At 44.3% G+C, this 13,491-nt stretch overlaps 1 protein-coding gene across 1 annotated transcript in view; it reads right to left on the reverse strand.

The window, feature by feature from the left end:
• The window catches only part of PAPPA2 (pappalysin 2), a 242,117-nt gene that overhangs the window by 77,251 nt on the left and 151,375 nt on the right, over window positions 1-13,491 (reverse strand). The window contains exons 14-16 of the mRNA XM_069737803.1: window positions 10,445-10,640; window positions 9,023-9,161; window positions 7,745-7,919 (exon numbers count right to left, since the gene is read on the reverse strand). Of these exons, the coding sequence (XP_069593904.1) occupies window positions 7,745-7,919; window positions 9,023-9,161; window positions 10,445-10,640 (510 nt within the window). The remainder of the gene's footprint in view (window positions 1-7,744; window positions 7,920-9,022; window positions 9,162-10,444; window positions 10,641-13,491) is intronic.

The raw sequence follows: 13,491 nt of genomic DNA on the forward strand, positions 1-13,491 counted from the left end.
CAGCCCAAGTTTGTTATGTTAGGCCTTCGAAGCCTGTCTGCGGTCACTCCTTCCACTAGACTTCCACAGACCAGACCACTGCTGCCCGTGTACCCCTGGAACCAATTTAAAAGTGCCTACAGCCAGCCCAAGTTTGTTATGTTAGGCCTTGGAAGCCTGTCTGCGGTCACTCCTTCCACTAGACTTCCACTGACCAGACCACTGCTGCCCGTGTACCCCTGGAACCAATTTAAAAGTGCCTACAGCCAGCCCAAGTTTGTTATGTTAGGCCTTCGAAGCCTGTCTGCGTCCCGTTCTTTCAACTACAACTACACTGACCAGGCCACTGATGGCCGTGTTCCCCTGGAACCAATTTTAACTTGCCTACAGCCAGCCCTATGTTATTATGTTAGGCCTTCGAAGCCTGTCTGCGTCACGTTCTTTCAACTACAACTACACTGACCAGGCCACTGATGGCCGTGTTCCCCTGGAACCAATTTTAACTTGCCTACAGCCAGCCCAATGTTAGGCCTTTGATGCCTGTCTGCCGTCTCTCCTTCCACTAGGCCTCCACTGACCTGTCTATTGCTGCCCGTGTACCCCTTGAACCAACATCATTAAATATAAAAAAAATTAATTTGATTATAAAAAATAAGATCGTGTTGAGATCTCAAATGCAGACATTTTAACAATCAAAACAAACACACAACAAATATCTGGAACTGTACTACAAAGGTCCAACAGCTACAATTTCTTTCTCCTGCAAGAAGTTAACTGAAAGTTTTTTGGAGTTGTTAACACAGATATGGCATTCACCGAGTGTTGTCCTGTCGCGTCTCCTTTAAATTATTTCCAATAAGATGTTAAACTATTAATTTAATAAAATCAATAATTAAAAAAATAATTGAGTAAGTCAAAAGCACATTGCAAATAAACATTAATTACAAATCAAGAAGCATGGCGCGTCCGAGGGTGAGTAGATACCGAATAAGAATATAATCACCCTCGGACGCGCAATGCTTATTTACAACAGCCTTCCTTCCTAAGAATCAGCCCTTTCGTGGTGTAGAGAGAGGTTGTGTTACACTCCAAGGTGTTCCCCGGGTTGCCTTTCATGAGCTTCGATCTTCCGGCTCTCGTTTAGTAGTTGGTGGAAACTACGCTGCATTAGGCCTACAAATTTGGTATGGGGTGTAGAGACAGGTTGTGTTACACTCCAAGGTTTTCACCAGGTTGCCTTTCCTGAGCTTCGATCTTCATGCTCTCGTTTAGTAGGTGTCGGAAAGTAGGCTGCATTAGGCCTACAAATTGGGTATGGGGTGGAGAGAGATGGTGTGTTACACTCCAAGGTGTTCCCCAGGTTGCCTTTCCTGAGCTTCGATCTTCATGCTCTCGTTTAGTAGGTGTCGGAAAGTAGGCTGCATTAGGCCTACAAATTGGGTATGGGGTGGAGAGAGATGGTGTGTTACACTCCAAGGTGTTCCCCAGGTTTCCTTGCCATTGCTTCGGTCTTCCGACTCTCGTTTAGTAGTTGTAGAAAAGTACACAGCATTAGGCCTACAAAATGGGTATGGAGTGGAGAGAGATGGTGTGTTACACTCCAAGGTGTTCCCCAGGTTGCCTTTCCTGAGCTTCGATCTTCATGCTCTCGTTTAGTAGGTGTCGGAAAGTAGGCTGCATTAGGCCTAAAAAATGGGGAATGGGGTGGAGAGAGATGGTGTGTTACACTCCAAGGTGTTCCCCAGGTTTCCTTGCCATTGCTTCGGTCTTCCGACTCTCGTTTAGTAGTTGTAGAAAAGTACACTGCATTAGGCCTAAAAAATGGGTATGGGGTGGAGAGAGATGGTGTGTTACACTCCAAGGTGTTCCCCAGGTTGCCTTTCCTGAGCTTCGATCTTCATGCTCTCGTTTAGTAGGTGTCGGAAAGTAGGCTGCATTAGGCCTACAAATTGGGTATGGGGTGGAGAGAGATGGTGTGTTACACTCCAAGGTGTTCCCCAGGTTTCCTTGCCATTGCTTCGGTCTTCCGACTCTCGTTTAGTAGTTGTAGAAAAGTACACAGCATTAGGCCTACAAAATGGGTATGGGGTGGAGAGAGATGGTGTGTTACACTCCAAGGTGTTCCCCAGGTTGCCTTTCCTGAGCTTCGATCTTCATGCTCTCGTTTAGTAGGTGTCGGAAAGTAGGCTGCATTAGGCCTAAAAAATGGGGAATGGGGTGGAGAGAGATGGTGTGTTACACTCCAAGGTGTTCCCCAGGTTTCCTTGCCATTGCTTCGGTCTTCCGACTCTCGTTTAGTAGTTGTAGAAAAGTACACTGCATTAGGCCTAAAAAATGGGTATGGGGTGGAGAGAGATGGTGTGTTACACTCCAAGGTGTTCCCCAGGTTGCCTTTCCTGAGCTTCGATCTTCATGCTCTCGTTTAGTAGGTGTCGGAAAGTAGGCTGCATTAGGCCTACAAATTGGGTATGGGGTGGAGAGAGATGGTGTGTTACACTCCAAGGTGTTCCCCAGGTTGCCTTTCCTGAGCTTCGATCTTCATGCTCTCGTTTAGTAGGTGTCGGAAAGTAGGCTGCATTAGGCCTACAAATTGGGTATGGGGTGGAGAGAGATGGTGTGTTACACTCCAAGGTGTTCCCCAGGTTTCCTTGCCATTGCTTCGGTCTTCCGACTCTCGTTTAGTAGTTGTAGAAAAGTACACAGCATTAGGCCTACAAAATGGGTATGGGGTGGAGAGAGATGGTGTGTTACACTCCAAGGTGTTCCCCAGGTTGCCTTTCCTGAGCTTCGATCTTCATGCTCTCGTTTAGTAGGTGTCGGAAAGTAGGCTGCATTAGGCCTAAAAAATGGGGAATGGGGTGGAGAGAGATGGTGTGTTACACTCCAAGGTGTTCCCCAGGTTTCCTTGCCATTGCTTCGGTCTTCCGACTCTCGTTTAGTAGTTGTAGAAAAGTACACTGCATTAGGCCTAAAAAATGGGTATGGGGTGGAGAGAGATGGTGTGTTACACTCCAAGGTGTTCCCCAGGTTGCCTTTCCTGAGCTTCGATCTTCATGCTCTCGTTTAGTAGGTGTCGGAAAGTAGGCTGCATTAGGCCTACAAATTGGGTATGGGGTGGAGAGAGATGGTGTGTTACACTCCAAGGTGTTCCCCAGGTTGCCTTTCCTGAGCTTCGATCTTCATGCTCTCGTTTAGTAGGTGTCGGAAAGTAGGCTGCATTAGGCCTACAAATTGGGTATGGGGTGGAGAGAGATGGTGTGTTACACTCCAAGGTGTTCCCCAGGTTTCCTTGCCATTGCTTCGGTCTTCCGACTCTCGTTTAGTAGTTGTAGAAAAGTACACAGCATTAGGCCTACAAAATGGGTATGGCGTGGAGAGAGATGGTGTGTTACACTCCAAGGTGTTCCCCAGGTTGCCTTTCCTGAGCTTCGATCTTCATGCTCTCGTTTAGTAGGTGTCGGAAAGTAGGCTGCATTAGGCCTAAAAAATGGGGAATGGGGTGGAGAGAGATGGTGTGTTACACTCCAAGGTGTTCCCCAGGTTTCCTTGCCATTGCTTCGGTCTTCCGACTCTCGTTTAGTAGTTGTAGAAAAGTACACTGCATTAGGCCTAAAAAATGGGTATGGGGTGGAGAGAGATGGTGTGTTACACTCCAAGGTGTTCCCCAGGTTGCCTTTCCTGAGCTTCGATCTTCATGCTCTCGTTTAGTAGGTGTCGGAAAGTAGGCTGCATTAGGCCTACAAATTGGGTATGGGGTGGAGAGAGATGGTGTGTTACACTCCAAGGTGTTCCCCAGGTTTCCTTGCCATTGCTTCGGTCTTCCGACTCTCGTTTAGTAGTTGTAGAAAAGTACACAGCATTAGGCCTACAAAATGGGTATGGGGTGGAGAGAGATGGTGTGTTACACTCCAAGGTGTTCCCCAGGTTGCCTTTCCTGAGCTTCTATCTTCAGGCTCTCATTAAATTGTGGTTAAATGGAACAACTGCATTTGGCGTACTAGTTGGTTTGGGGCCTACTATCGGTGTCTGCCACTCCTTGCTGTTCTCCTGGTTTCCTGTCCTGAAATTCCATTTTCAGCCTCTCGTTAAGTAGTTGTTAATGTTAGACTGCATTTGGCCTACTAGTTGGGTTGGGGCCTACTATCGGTGTCTGCCACTCCTTGCTGTTCTCCTCCACTGAACAAAGCTGTGTCGCCTGTTTACTACGGTTGCCAATTTTGAACTGCATTTCGACTACTTACTGATTTGGCCCTACTCTCTGTGTCAGCCTCTCATTCCAGTTGTCCTCCACTGCAATGCCCCCTGGTTATTCCTGTGTTACCAATTTTGAACTGCATTTAGCCCACTTTCTTCTTTGGGCCTATATCTGTGTTTCCACTTCATCGTGCCCATTGCCCAGCCAGTGATAGATGAGTCTGCTGGTACATTGACCCATAACGCAACATTCCCCGTGCACGCTACACAACAACATTGTGACCCTGCTGAAAGTCAGGTTGCTCTTCCCGCATACCATACCACCTTACACGGGGACAAAGAGGAAGGTGCAGATGAAAGTGCAGGTTCCTTCATCAGGTGGGGGGAGGAATACTAGTTGGCGACGTCACTGGCACAGGGCCTCTCATAGTACGCAAAAGTGTTGCTGCCGGTGGGAGGCGCCCCCGCCGTGCAAACACACCGCTGTACTTTGAGGGGCCCTGTGCCAGTGCCAATGCCAACGAGTGGGCCCCCCCTGCTTGCTCAGGTTCACAGCACTTGCAAAGTTGAAATACTTACCTCTCCCTGCTCCACTGCCGTGACGTGGTCCAGATTTCCTGGGCCCACTAATTACTTGAACCAGCCCTACCCCCCACAACTTTAGCCAAATGACCCCCAATTTCAAATGCCTTCCAATTATTATAAGGTAAATTACGCTTGACAAGCTTCATTAAGAAGAATGGATGGTTTTGACATTAAAATGGGCACTCTAGGTGTTTTCCTGGCCCCCACTCACTGCCGACTATGCTGCCCCATTGACTTGCATTGGGTTTCGTGTTTCGGTCGATCCCGACTTTACGTCATAATCGGCCGATTTCACTCGACCCGACTTTGGACATAGTCGGGTTTCGCAAAACCCGGCTCGACTCTAAAAAGGTCAAGGTCGCTCAACTCTAGTTATACGTTGAACAAACGTTTTTGGCTCCGATTAGCGATGAGCGAATGTGCTCAGATAAAGTGTTATCCAAGTATCTTGGGTTTGATCGGTTAATATGTTTGAGTCCCTGCAGTTGCATATCTCGGGGCTGTTTGACAGCCACAAGACACGCAGGGATCGTTTGTTAGGCAATCCCTGCATGTGTTACGGCTGTCTACCATTGTACAAAAGTTTTTGGCCCCGATTAGTGATGAGCGAATGTGCTCGGATAAGGTGTTATCCGAGTATCTTGAGTGTACTTGGATAATATGTTCGAGTCCCTGCAGTTGCACATCTGTGGGCTGTTCAACAGCCACAACACAATCGGGGATTGTTTTTTTTTGTTAGGCAATCCCTTCATGTGTTGCGACTGTCTACCGGCTCAAAACATGCAACCACACAGACTTGAACATATTACTCGAGCACGCCCAAGATAGTCAGATAACATCCGTGCATGCTCAAATATCACGTTATCCGATAACATTCGCTCATCACTAGCCCCGATTCATCATTGGCAGGGTTTTTTTTTTAAGTCACTTTCCCTTTTTTTGTCTTGTGGTATTCGTTGCCATTTTTTTATGCCAAATTCTTCTATATGTCGAGTGCGTTTCATAAAATTTGTGCAAAGTTAAAAATGGTCTTTATGTTTGTCTGTGGTCTGTTTTTTTTCAACTTTTTAGACACACATTTTATAATATGGCACAAGATTTGCACCAAAATTTCTGATGTAAATAAAATTCACTCCGGGATGGGGACGGGAGTCTGGTGACGACTCATTTGGCACGTACTGAGATTCTCAAACGAAGAGTCATCAAAGAGGAAGTAGCGGAAAAAAAAGTAGAGTAGTGAGAGAATGGTAAGGACTTTTTAATTAAAGTATATTTGAAAAGCGTTTAGATTACGACACTAGATAGACATTTATGTTCAAAATTCATTGTAGATCTGGACGTCCCCTTTAAGATCAATTGTTGTGTATTTAAGACGCATGGGGACCAGGAGAGTAGAATTAGTCGAGGAGCTGAGCAATATGATAGGTTTACAGAAAACCTCGGACATCAAATGTATAACAGGTGGAAGCAGCATTGTCTTGGATTTCTTGTAGAAGGAGCAGGTGAGTAATTATATTTTTATGTGCGAGTTATATTAAAATAAGCATAGAAACATTTAGTAATCCTGGAGGCTACTGGAAATTATCCTGAAAGATAATGTCACTTGGTGTAATGGTGATCCTTGTGATCATTATAAGGCAAGAACTCCGGGGCTGAAAATTCTTGTTTTGAAAGTCGTAAAATAAATTGCCATTGTTTTGCAGAAATGTCACTGATTAAATGCAGTACACACTGTCATAACATATAGTAGATGCCGCATTCCATTACTGTCACCCGAGATATTTTTCAAAAAGCAATCAAATATTTTTACAGACTAATAACAAAAGTACCATCTACAGGCTGCAAAATGGTGCTACATCCTCCGCTCCAAATTACATTTGATGGCCCCTGATCTATAGCTCTTCTAAGTATTATCCTGTAAAGTCACACCTGCTCAGAGGAATAAAGAAAACTAGTGTACAAGCCCGACAAGGCACCTAATGGGTTTGTCCAGAGACATTAAACTCTTTCTTTTTTTTTTTTACAAATGGAAACCAATAAAACTTATTCATTTAAGAAAGTTTACAGAAAAAAAATTGGGAGAACCAAAGCTAATAGAAATATATTATCAATAGTGATGAGCGAGCATGCTCGGATAAGGCATTATCAGAGCACGATCGTGTGCTAATGCTCGAATACCATGTTCGAGTCCCCGTGGCTGCATGTCTCGCGGGTGTCCAACAGCCACAACACATGCAGGGATTAGGCTACTTTCACACTAGCGTCGGATTCGGCCTGTCGCATTGCGTCGGGCTGAGATTCCGATGCTAGCGTTTGATGCGCCGCATGCGCGGTCGGAAAAAGCGGTCCGTCGGCAGCAAAAAACGTTACATTTAATGTTTATTGCTCCCGGCGGTCCGCCACAACACGGCGCAACCGTCGCAGGACGGTTGCGACGTGTGTCAATACGTCGCAATGCGTCGGTAATGTTACTCTATGGGTCAAAAATGCATCCTGCAAACAACTTTGCAGGATGCGTTTTTTCCCCTAAACGACGCATTGCGACGTATTCAAAAAAACGCCAGTGTGAAAGTAGCCTTACCTAACAAACAGGAAATCCCTGCATCTGTTGCTTCTGTCGAACCCCCACGGTGACTTCCACATAGTATTCGAGCATGCCGAATATACTCGGTTAGCCCACGATCATGCTCAGACAACACCTTATCCGAGCACGCTCGATCATCACTGATTAGCGAGTCAAACAAATACGAAACTAACAGTCCATAGCAATAGTCAAAATGATCAGATTCAATATCACAGCACGAAAATCACATTAATTAAAAATAACAAAACAAAAAAAAAAACATTTTATTTAACTAAAAGCCAAAATTACTTTCCTAGATTAGCGTCCTTAATTGCCAAAATTACACCATCATCAAAGTGCTTGATTACTGGAACTACTGCTTGATTAGGACAAACATTTCATGGCAGCTGTATGTGTCTATACCTTGGAATTTGGCAGGAGGAAGGCACGTGAAGAAGCAGCGGTTTTCTAAACCCGTTCCATCTGGACAGAAAAAGCTGGCATGGAATACCAGTGATGGTGGAGGAGGTCCACAATCCAAAAACTCACACGTTACGCTTAAATTCCAGTGTCCGGCTAAACATTTTAAGGCAGCGTCCTGATTTAAATATAATAAATACATGACACATGAGTAATGGTAAATGCTTCTAATATGATTTATTAAAATGTATTACCTTCTAAATATATTTTTTATAGAGAGCAGGGGCCTAAGGGGTAACTTTTCTACTTGTGGAGAGTGACAATCCAAACATGGCATTTAACCCTGCTGTTCTGTTCGGTCTGGGGAGACCTATTTTGAACTTTGGTATTTTTTGGGGTGTTCAAGATGCGGTTCTGAAACTTGTGGTTGATTGACTTAAATGAGGATGGGTCGGTCGGCCACGGGTTTCAGAGCCGCATCTTGAATATTTTAAAGAATATTGAAGTTCAAAGTCGGTCATTTTTGACCAACAGAACAGCAGGGTTAAAAGTAAGGAGACTTATAGGCCATGCATGCTCCTCTGGCAAATTGAATATGTAAATTGTTTCTTAAGGGAGGAAGAGGGCTAGAACTGTAGCACCACCTATTGGAAGCAGTGATCCTAAAAGTCAATATTTACTCTTTGAAGAGTCTTGCAAAATGACTTGGGATAAAAGCCAAACCAGAATCTCAATATTCAGACATGATGTTTCATCATTCATAATGATTTTTAGGATTGCTGTTTCCAATAGGTGCCTTTAGAGTTCTAGTCCTCTTCCTAGGTTTTGGTGTACCCTTGGTGTGGCCAAGAACTCAGTACTCCATTATGCAGGCTCAATTTTCATTCAGAGCACAGTCCCCAATCCTGATTGACCGCTTTCCCACAGCGAGCGCAGCCTTGACTCAATCCACACTACACTGACACTAAAATCCATTGGCGCTCACACAAGGCCAGTGCAGGAGAGCACACATTGTGGGTTCAGGAACACTCCCAGCCTGTCAGGGCTGACTGCAGCTACCTGCCCCATCGGATCTCTGAGTTGGTTGCCATAAGGTCCAGTGTCCCTATCATAACATGGGCAAGTGTTACTATAGGGAAAAGGCTGATACTCCACGTTACCATTGACCTCGAGAATGAGGGAATTACATTTCCTGCCATGCTGGGCCTTAATTAGCACTTTGCCACAAGTTATTACATTTATTCTTAGTGAAAAATGATTATACCTTAGGTTCTGACTTACCTGTAAGATTCTATGTCCTGTCTTACTGATTGTATGGAGAACATAGCCCTCATCACATGTCACTGAACATAGGGTCTCTCCATCCTGATCCGTCGAACATTGGGCAGTCCCATGTAATACATGCAGAGTCGGGCATGAGCTGGTGAATTAAGTGGACACAAATTACATGACTAGTATTAATACTAGTAGGTATTTTTCCCAATAAACTATTTTATTTAAAAACTCTTTAAAGTCCCAATAAAAAGTCAATGGAAAGCTGTAAGAAGCCATGACACCGGTGTTAATGGAAACCTGTGAGAAGCCATGACACCAGTGTGATCATAGATTGAAATCATCACTGTTTCAAAGTCTCAACAAACTTTGCATATATCTTCTCAGAGAAAATATCTTTTTTTCTCCACTTGTGAGCCACTTCTCCTTCAGATAACTTCTGAACACATTTCTCACTTCTAAAAGCAGCTAAAAGTTTGTTCTGCTCAAGATAAAATGGACTGATAGCTCAACGATGGGTCAGATTACAACTTTCTATCAAAGTCTATGGTGTGAAGACAGGGAGAGAAAGGGAGCAGTGCATAAAGAGAGGAAGAGAGACACACACAGATAATACTGTTGCATTCTTGTGTTTAAAGGGAATCTGTCAGTAGTATTTTGCCCCCCAATCTTTTTATTTGGGCATGTAGCTCTTTCAAAGACAAGTCTAGGAATACCTTTACAAGGCCAGTCCGTTCCTCCATTACTGAAAAAAATCAGCGGTCCAGTTCATATGTAAATGAGGCTTTAGATCTGAAGTCTCTGTCACTCCATCTCTATTTCTCACCCAGCGCCGCCTCCTCCTGTTTGACTGACGGCCCCTTTGCCTGAAGTCACACAGCAAACAGACATAGGGCAGAGGCATGACAGAGGTTTCAGATTTACAGCCAAATTTACTTATCAATTCAAATGCCGATTTATCAGGAACGGAGGAACAGACTGTTTAGGTAAAGGTATTGCTGAACTTTTCTTTCAAAGAGCTACATTGGCATATAAATAATTTGGGAGGTAAAATCCTGCTGACAGATTTCTATTAATCTTAACCCAGAGCTGCATTCACAGCTACATTGCTTAGTACAGTTGTTTAAAATCATCCATACTGCTGCTACTTTTGAAGATGTGCTACAAAGAGACAGAGGAGCAGGAATTACTCATGTTTCTGGGGACTATGTATGGGAGATATCATAGGAGCTAGCCTGCACCCTCTAGCTCAGAGACAGATAGAACTTGCAGAGGGGTAAACTAGTGAACAATGCTACATCAAATTCATGTAATGGCCAGACATAATATTACTCTTCATATACGCATACATGGCAGCTCATTTTGAAAAGTCACCCAAAATGATAGGTTAGCCTTAAAAGTATCTAGACTTCATAGCATTTCATCAGTTACCTGCAATTCTTTCTGATAAGTTCCTGATTTCTCCCCACTGATGAATCGCTGCTGGTACCTGGGGATCTAAGGGCGACTCCATGCACCCCAATAAGTGAGGAGGAGAACTTCAAAGTAAGTGACTCCACTCTGTACCTTGGGTTTTGGGGACATCTCAAAACGACAGGATTACTCTGGCATGAAAGCTGGTGCGTTCCTAGGAAAACACAGGTGCGATAATGGCTTTAGCTGGTTATTCTATGAGGTATGTACATTTCAAAGTGATAGTATATACATGCTGGGGTATACATCTCAACTGAAGAAACGTTGGGATTTAGAATGCTGAGATTAATGTTGTCATCAATGGGAGAACCGTGAATAGCTTTCTCAACAGAATACACATAATTGAAGTTTATTCCCTGCAAGTTATTATTTTTGATGAAGAAAGCATATTTTAAGGCATGTGTCTGTTATTTTCTTTTGCAGAAGACCTCAGAATCTAATGGGTCATTTGGCAGCGGCAGCAATGGGGCCTCCACGTGGAGCCTATTCGTTTGTACTGAAGATGCAGTATGAGCACTTTTGTGTCCCTGCAGTGCAATTCACTCCCATTCCCCTGCTCCGGGAAGTGCTTTGCAAATGTTTTGAGTGATCATTTTGAATCGTATATATAGAATATAATACGGACCTCACTTTATTATTATTATCACTTCTAAACATCTTTTCTTGAGTTACAATTTTTTCTCCTCATTTTACCTTTAATCTTTTAGGATCAGGATAAATAGATGTGTTCTCCATTATGGACAATCTCTACGTTTGATAAATAATCTGATCAGAACTGCTGCAACCCCATCAATAAATTGTAATATGCGGAAACCAGGCTGTAAGTGTTAAAAGTGTTTACCTGTAGCGCCACCACAGGTAAAATTCTGCATTACATTGTGCCTACTAAAATGAATGGTCTCTTTGTGAGTCCTCAGTAGTTGATACTGAGGACTCAATTCTAAATATTTTTCTAGCCACTGGCTAATACGGTACCAAGATATATATCTTTCCTGGTCTCTTTGTGTAGTGGAGGAAGGTACAGCTCCTCCAGCATGTTAGGACACCGCCGGCACCCCTACATGTGTCCTCTCCCCCCTCCCTGCAAGGATGCCGGCATGCGTACTACTTACCTGTTCGCGCTCCTTCAGTGTCTATCTGCTCCTAGGACCTGCACTCATCACGCAGGTCTCTTTGGAGTGGGCTAAGGGTTCTCCCTATCTCTAAAAGAGCCAATGCACAAGTTGCTAAAGCCGTCCCCAGCCAATAGCCAATGCGAGACATCTTGTATATAAGGCATCCTACCCTATTGGGAGGTGCCTCAGCAACTTTAGTTAGCTTTTGTGATTCCTGTTAGTTTAAAAGTCCCCGTGCTCCTTATCTGATCTGCTCTGTCTGAACCCATCTCAGTTCACTCTGATGAACCCATACCCCATACCTGCTCAGTCTAAACTTACACCTGAGAACCAGCATCTGTAATCCCATACTATGGTGTCCAGTGTTTCTGTTCCAGTCCTGCTTGTGCCGTATCATGCCGCTAACCAGTTTCTGGCCGATCCTGATTCCCTGACTCCCTGGGGCCAGTTGCCATGGCTCCTTGGGTCTGACATGGAGCAACATCTGGTGTGAACCTGGAGCTAAATCTAACCCCACCATCAGGGGCTCTAGCGAAGAGTCAGGTGCTCCCCGGACCGTGGCACAGTGGCCCCACAACCATGTATGTAGTAACAAAGCGGATGCTCTTTTCCATCACTCTGAACTTTGACCAAGAAATCAAGATTTTGAACAAAAACTCCCCAATTAGTAACTAAAACAATGGTAATACCCAATTTTTGAAGGTGGGAATCATTTTTTAAGTACTAATAACACTACCGTATCTTTTGGACTATTCGACGCAATTTTTCCCCAAAATTTGAGAATTTGAGAGGAAAATGGAGGGGTGTTTTATAGTCTGAATGTAGCTTACTGGGGGAGGGGTGGTAGTGGAGTGAGGTCACAGGAGGCAAAATTGCTGGAGGCGGCAGGAGTGAGATCGTGCCGGCCCTGGGTTAGGAGGAGGGAATGTACCGGTGGTGCGAGGCAGAAGCCATTGATCTCCCAGTGGTGGGCTACAGGAAAATGGCACCAGTGTTGGCACATGTGCAGATTTAGATCTCGGCTCAATGATGAGCCAAGATCTCAATCTGCATATACCTCGCCTCCAGTGCCATTTTCCTGTAGCCCACCACCTGTAGATCAATGTGTGTAGCAGAGACTCCGCTCCTGCTTCGCACCATTGACATTTTCCTGAAGCCCACCAACCCTGCTCCTGCCTCCTATAATCCCACTCCATCGCCGCGGCCCCCTGGTAAGCTAAATTCCGGCTCTAACATGGACCCCCGTTTTCACTTAAAATATTCTTTTTTTGCCTTTTTTCCTCCCCTAAATTAGGGGAGTGTCTTATTATCTGGTGCGTCTTATAGTCCAGAAAATACGGTGAATAGCAGATACTGCCTTTTAGGACAGGCTGGACTATAGTATGAAGTATGTGGTATGTTCACATGTGGCAATTGGCCTGCATTTTTATGTTTTAGTCTAATAATGACTTTCAGCATTTTCAGTTGCCTGATATTAGAATATCAATATCTACATAGCTTGTGCCACTTATTAAGCTGTGTATTGCTTTGTCAATACAATCAGTGTTTTATCAGTAGGAGAGTATCAATAGAAGACTAGGTGCCTCATGCCTTCTAGTCAACTGCTCTGTGTAACCCCACCTCTACCACTGAAAGCAGCATTTTGTCCGTAAGCAAAGAAAGCAGCCAATCAGTGGTGTGGGCGGGGTTATACAGAGCTCAGCATTCTGAGCTCTGCTAGATCTGCAGCAGAGAAAACATTGAGCGTATCAAAATGTCATCATGCAGATCAGCAAGTGACACATCTCTGAAATTCCCTACATCATGCTGCTCTGAGATTAATAGCAAAATCCTTTTGACAGAAGCCCTGTAAAAAAAAAAAATCCAATCTGATTAATTATTTGTACTTCT

The sequence above is a fragment of the Ranitomeya imitator genome, chromosome 8 (genome assembly GCF_032444005.1).
Source record: "Ranitomeya imitator isolate aRanImi1 chromosome 8, aRanImi1.pri, whole genome shotgun sequence".
NCBI classification, from domain to species: Eukaryota; Metazoa; Chordata; class Amphibia; order Anura; family Dendrobatidae; genus Ranitomeya; species Ranitomeya imitator.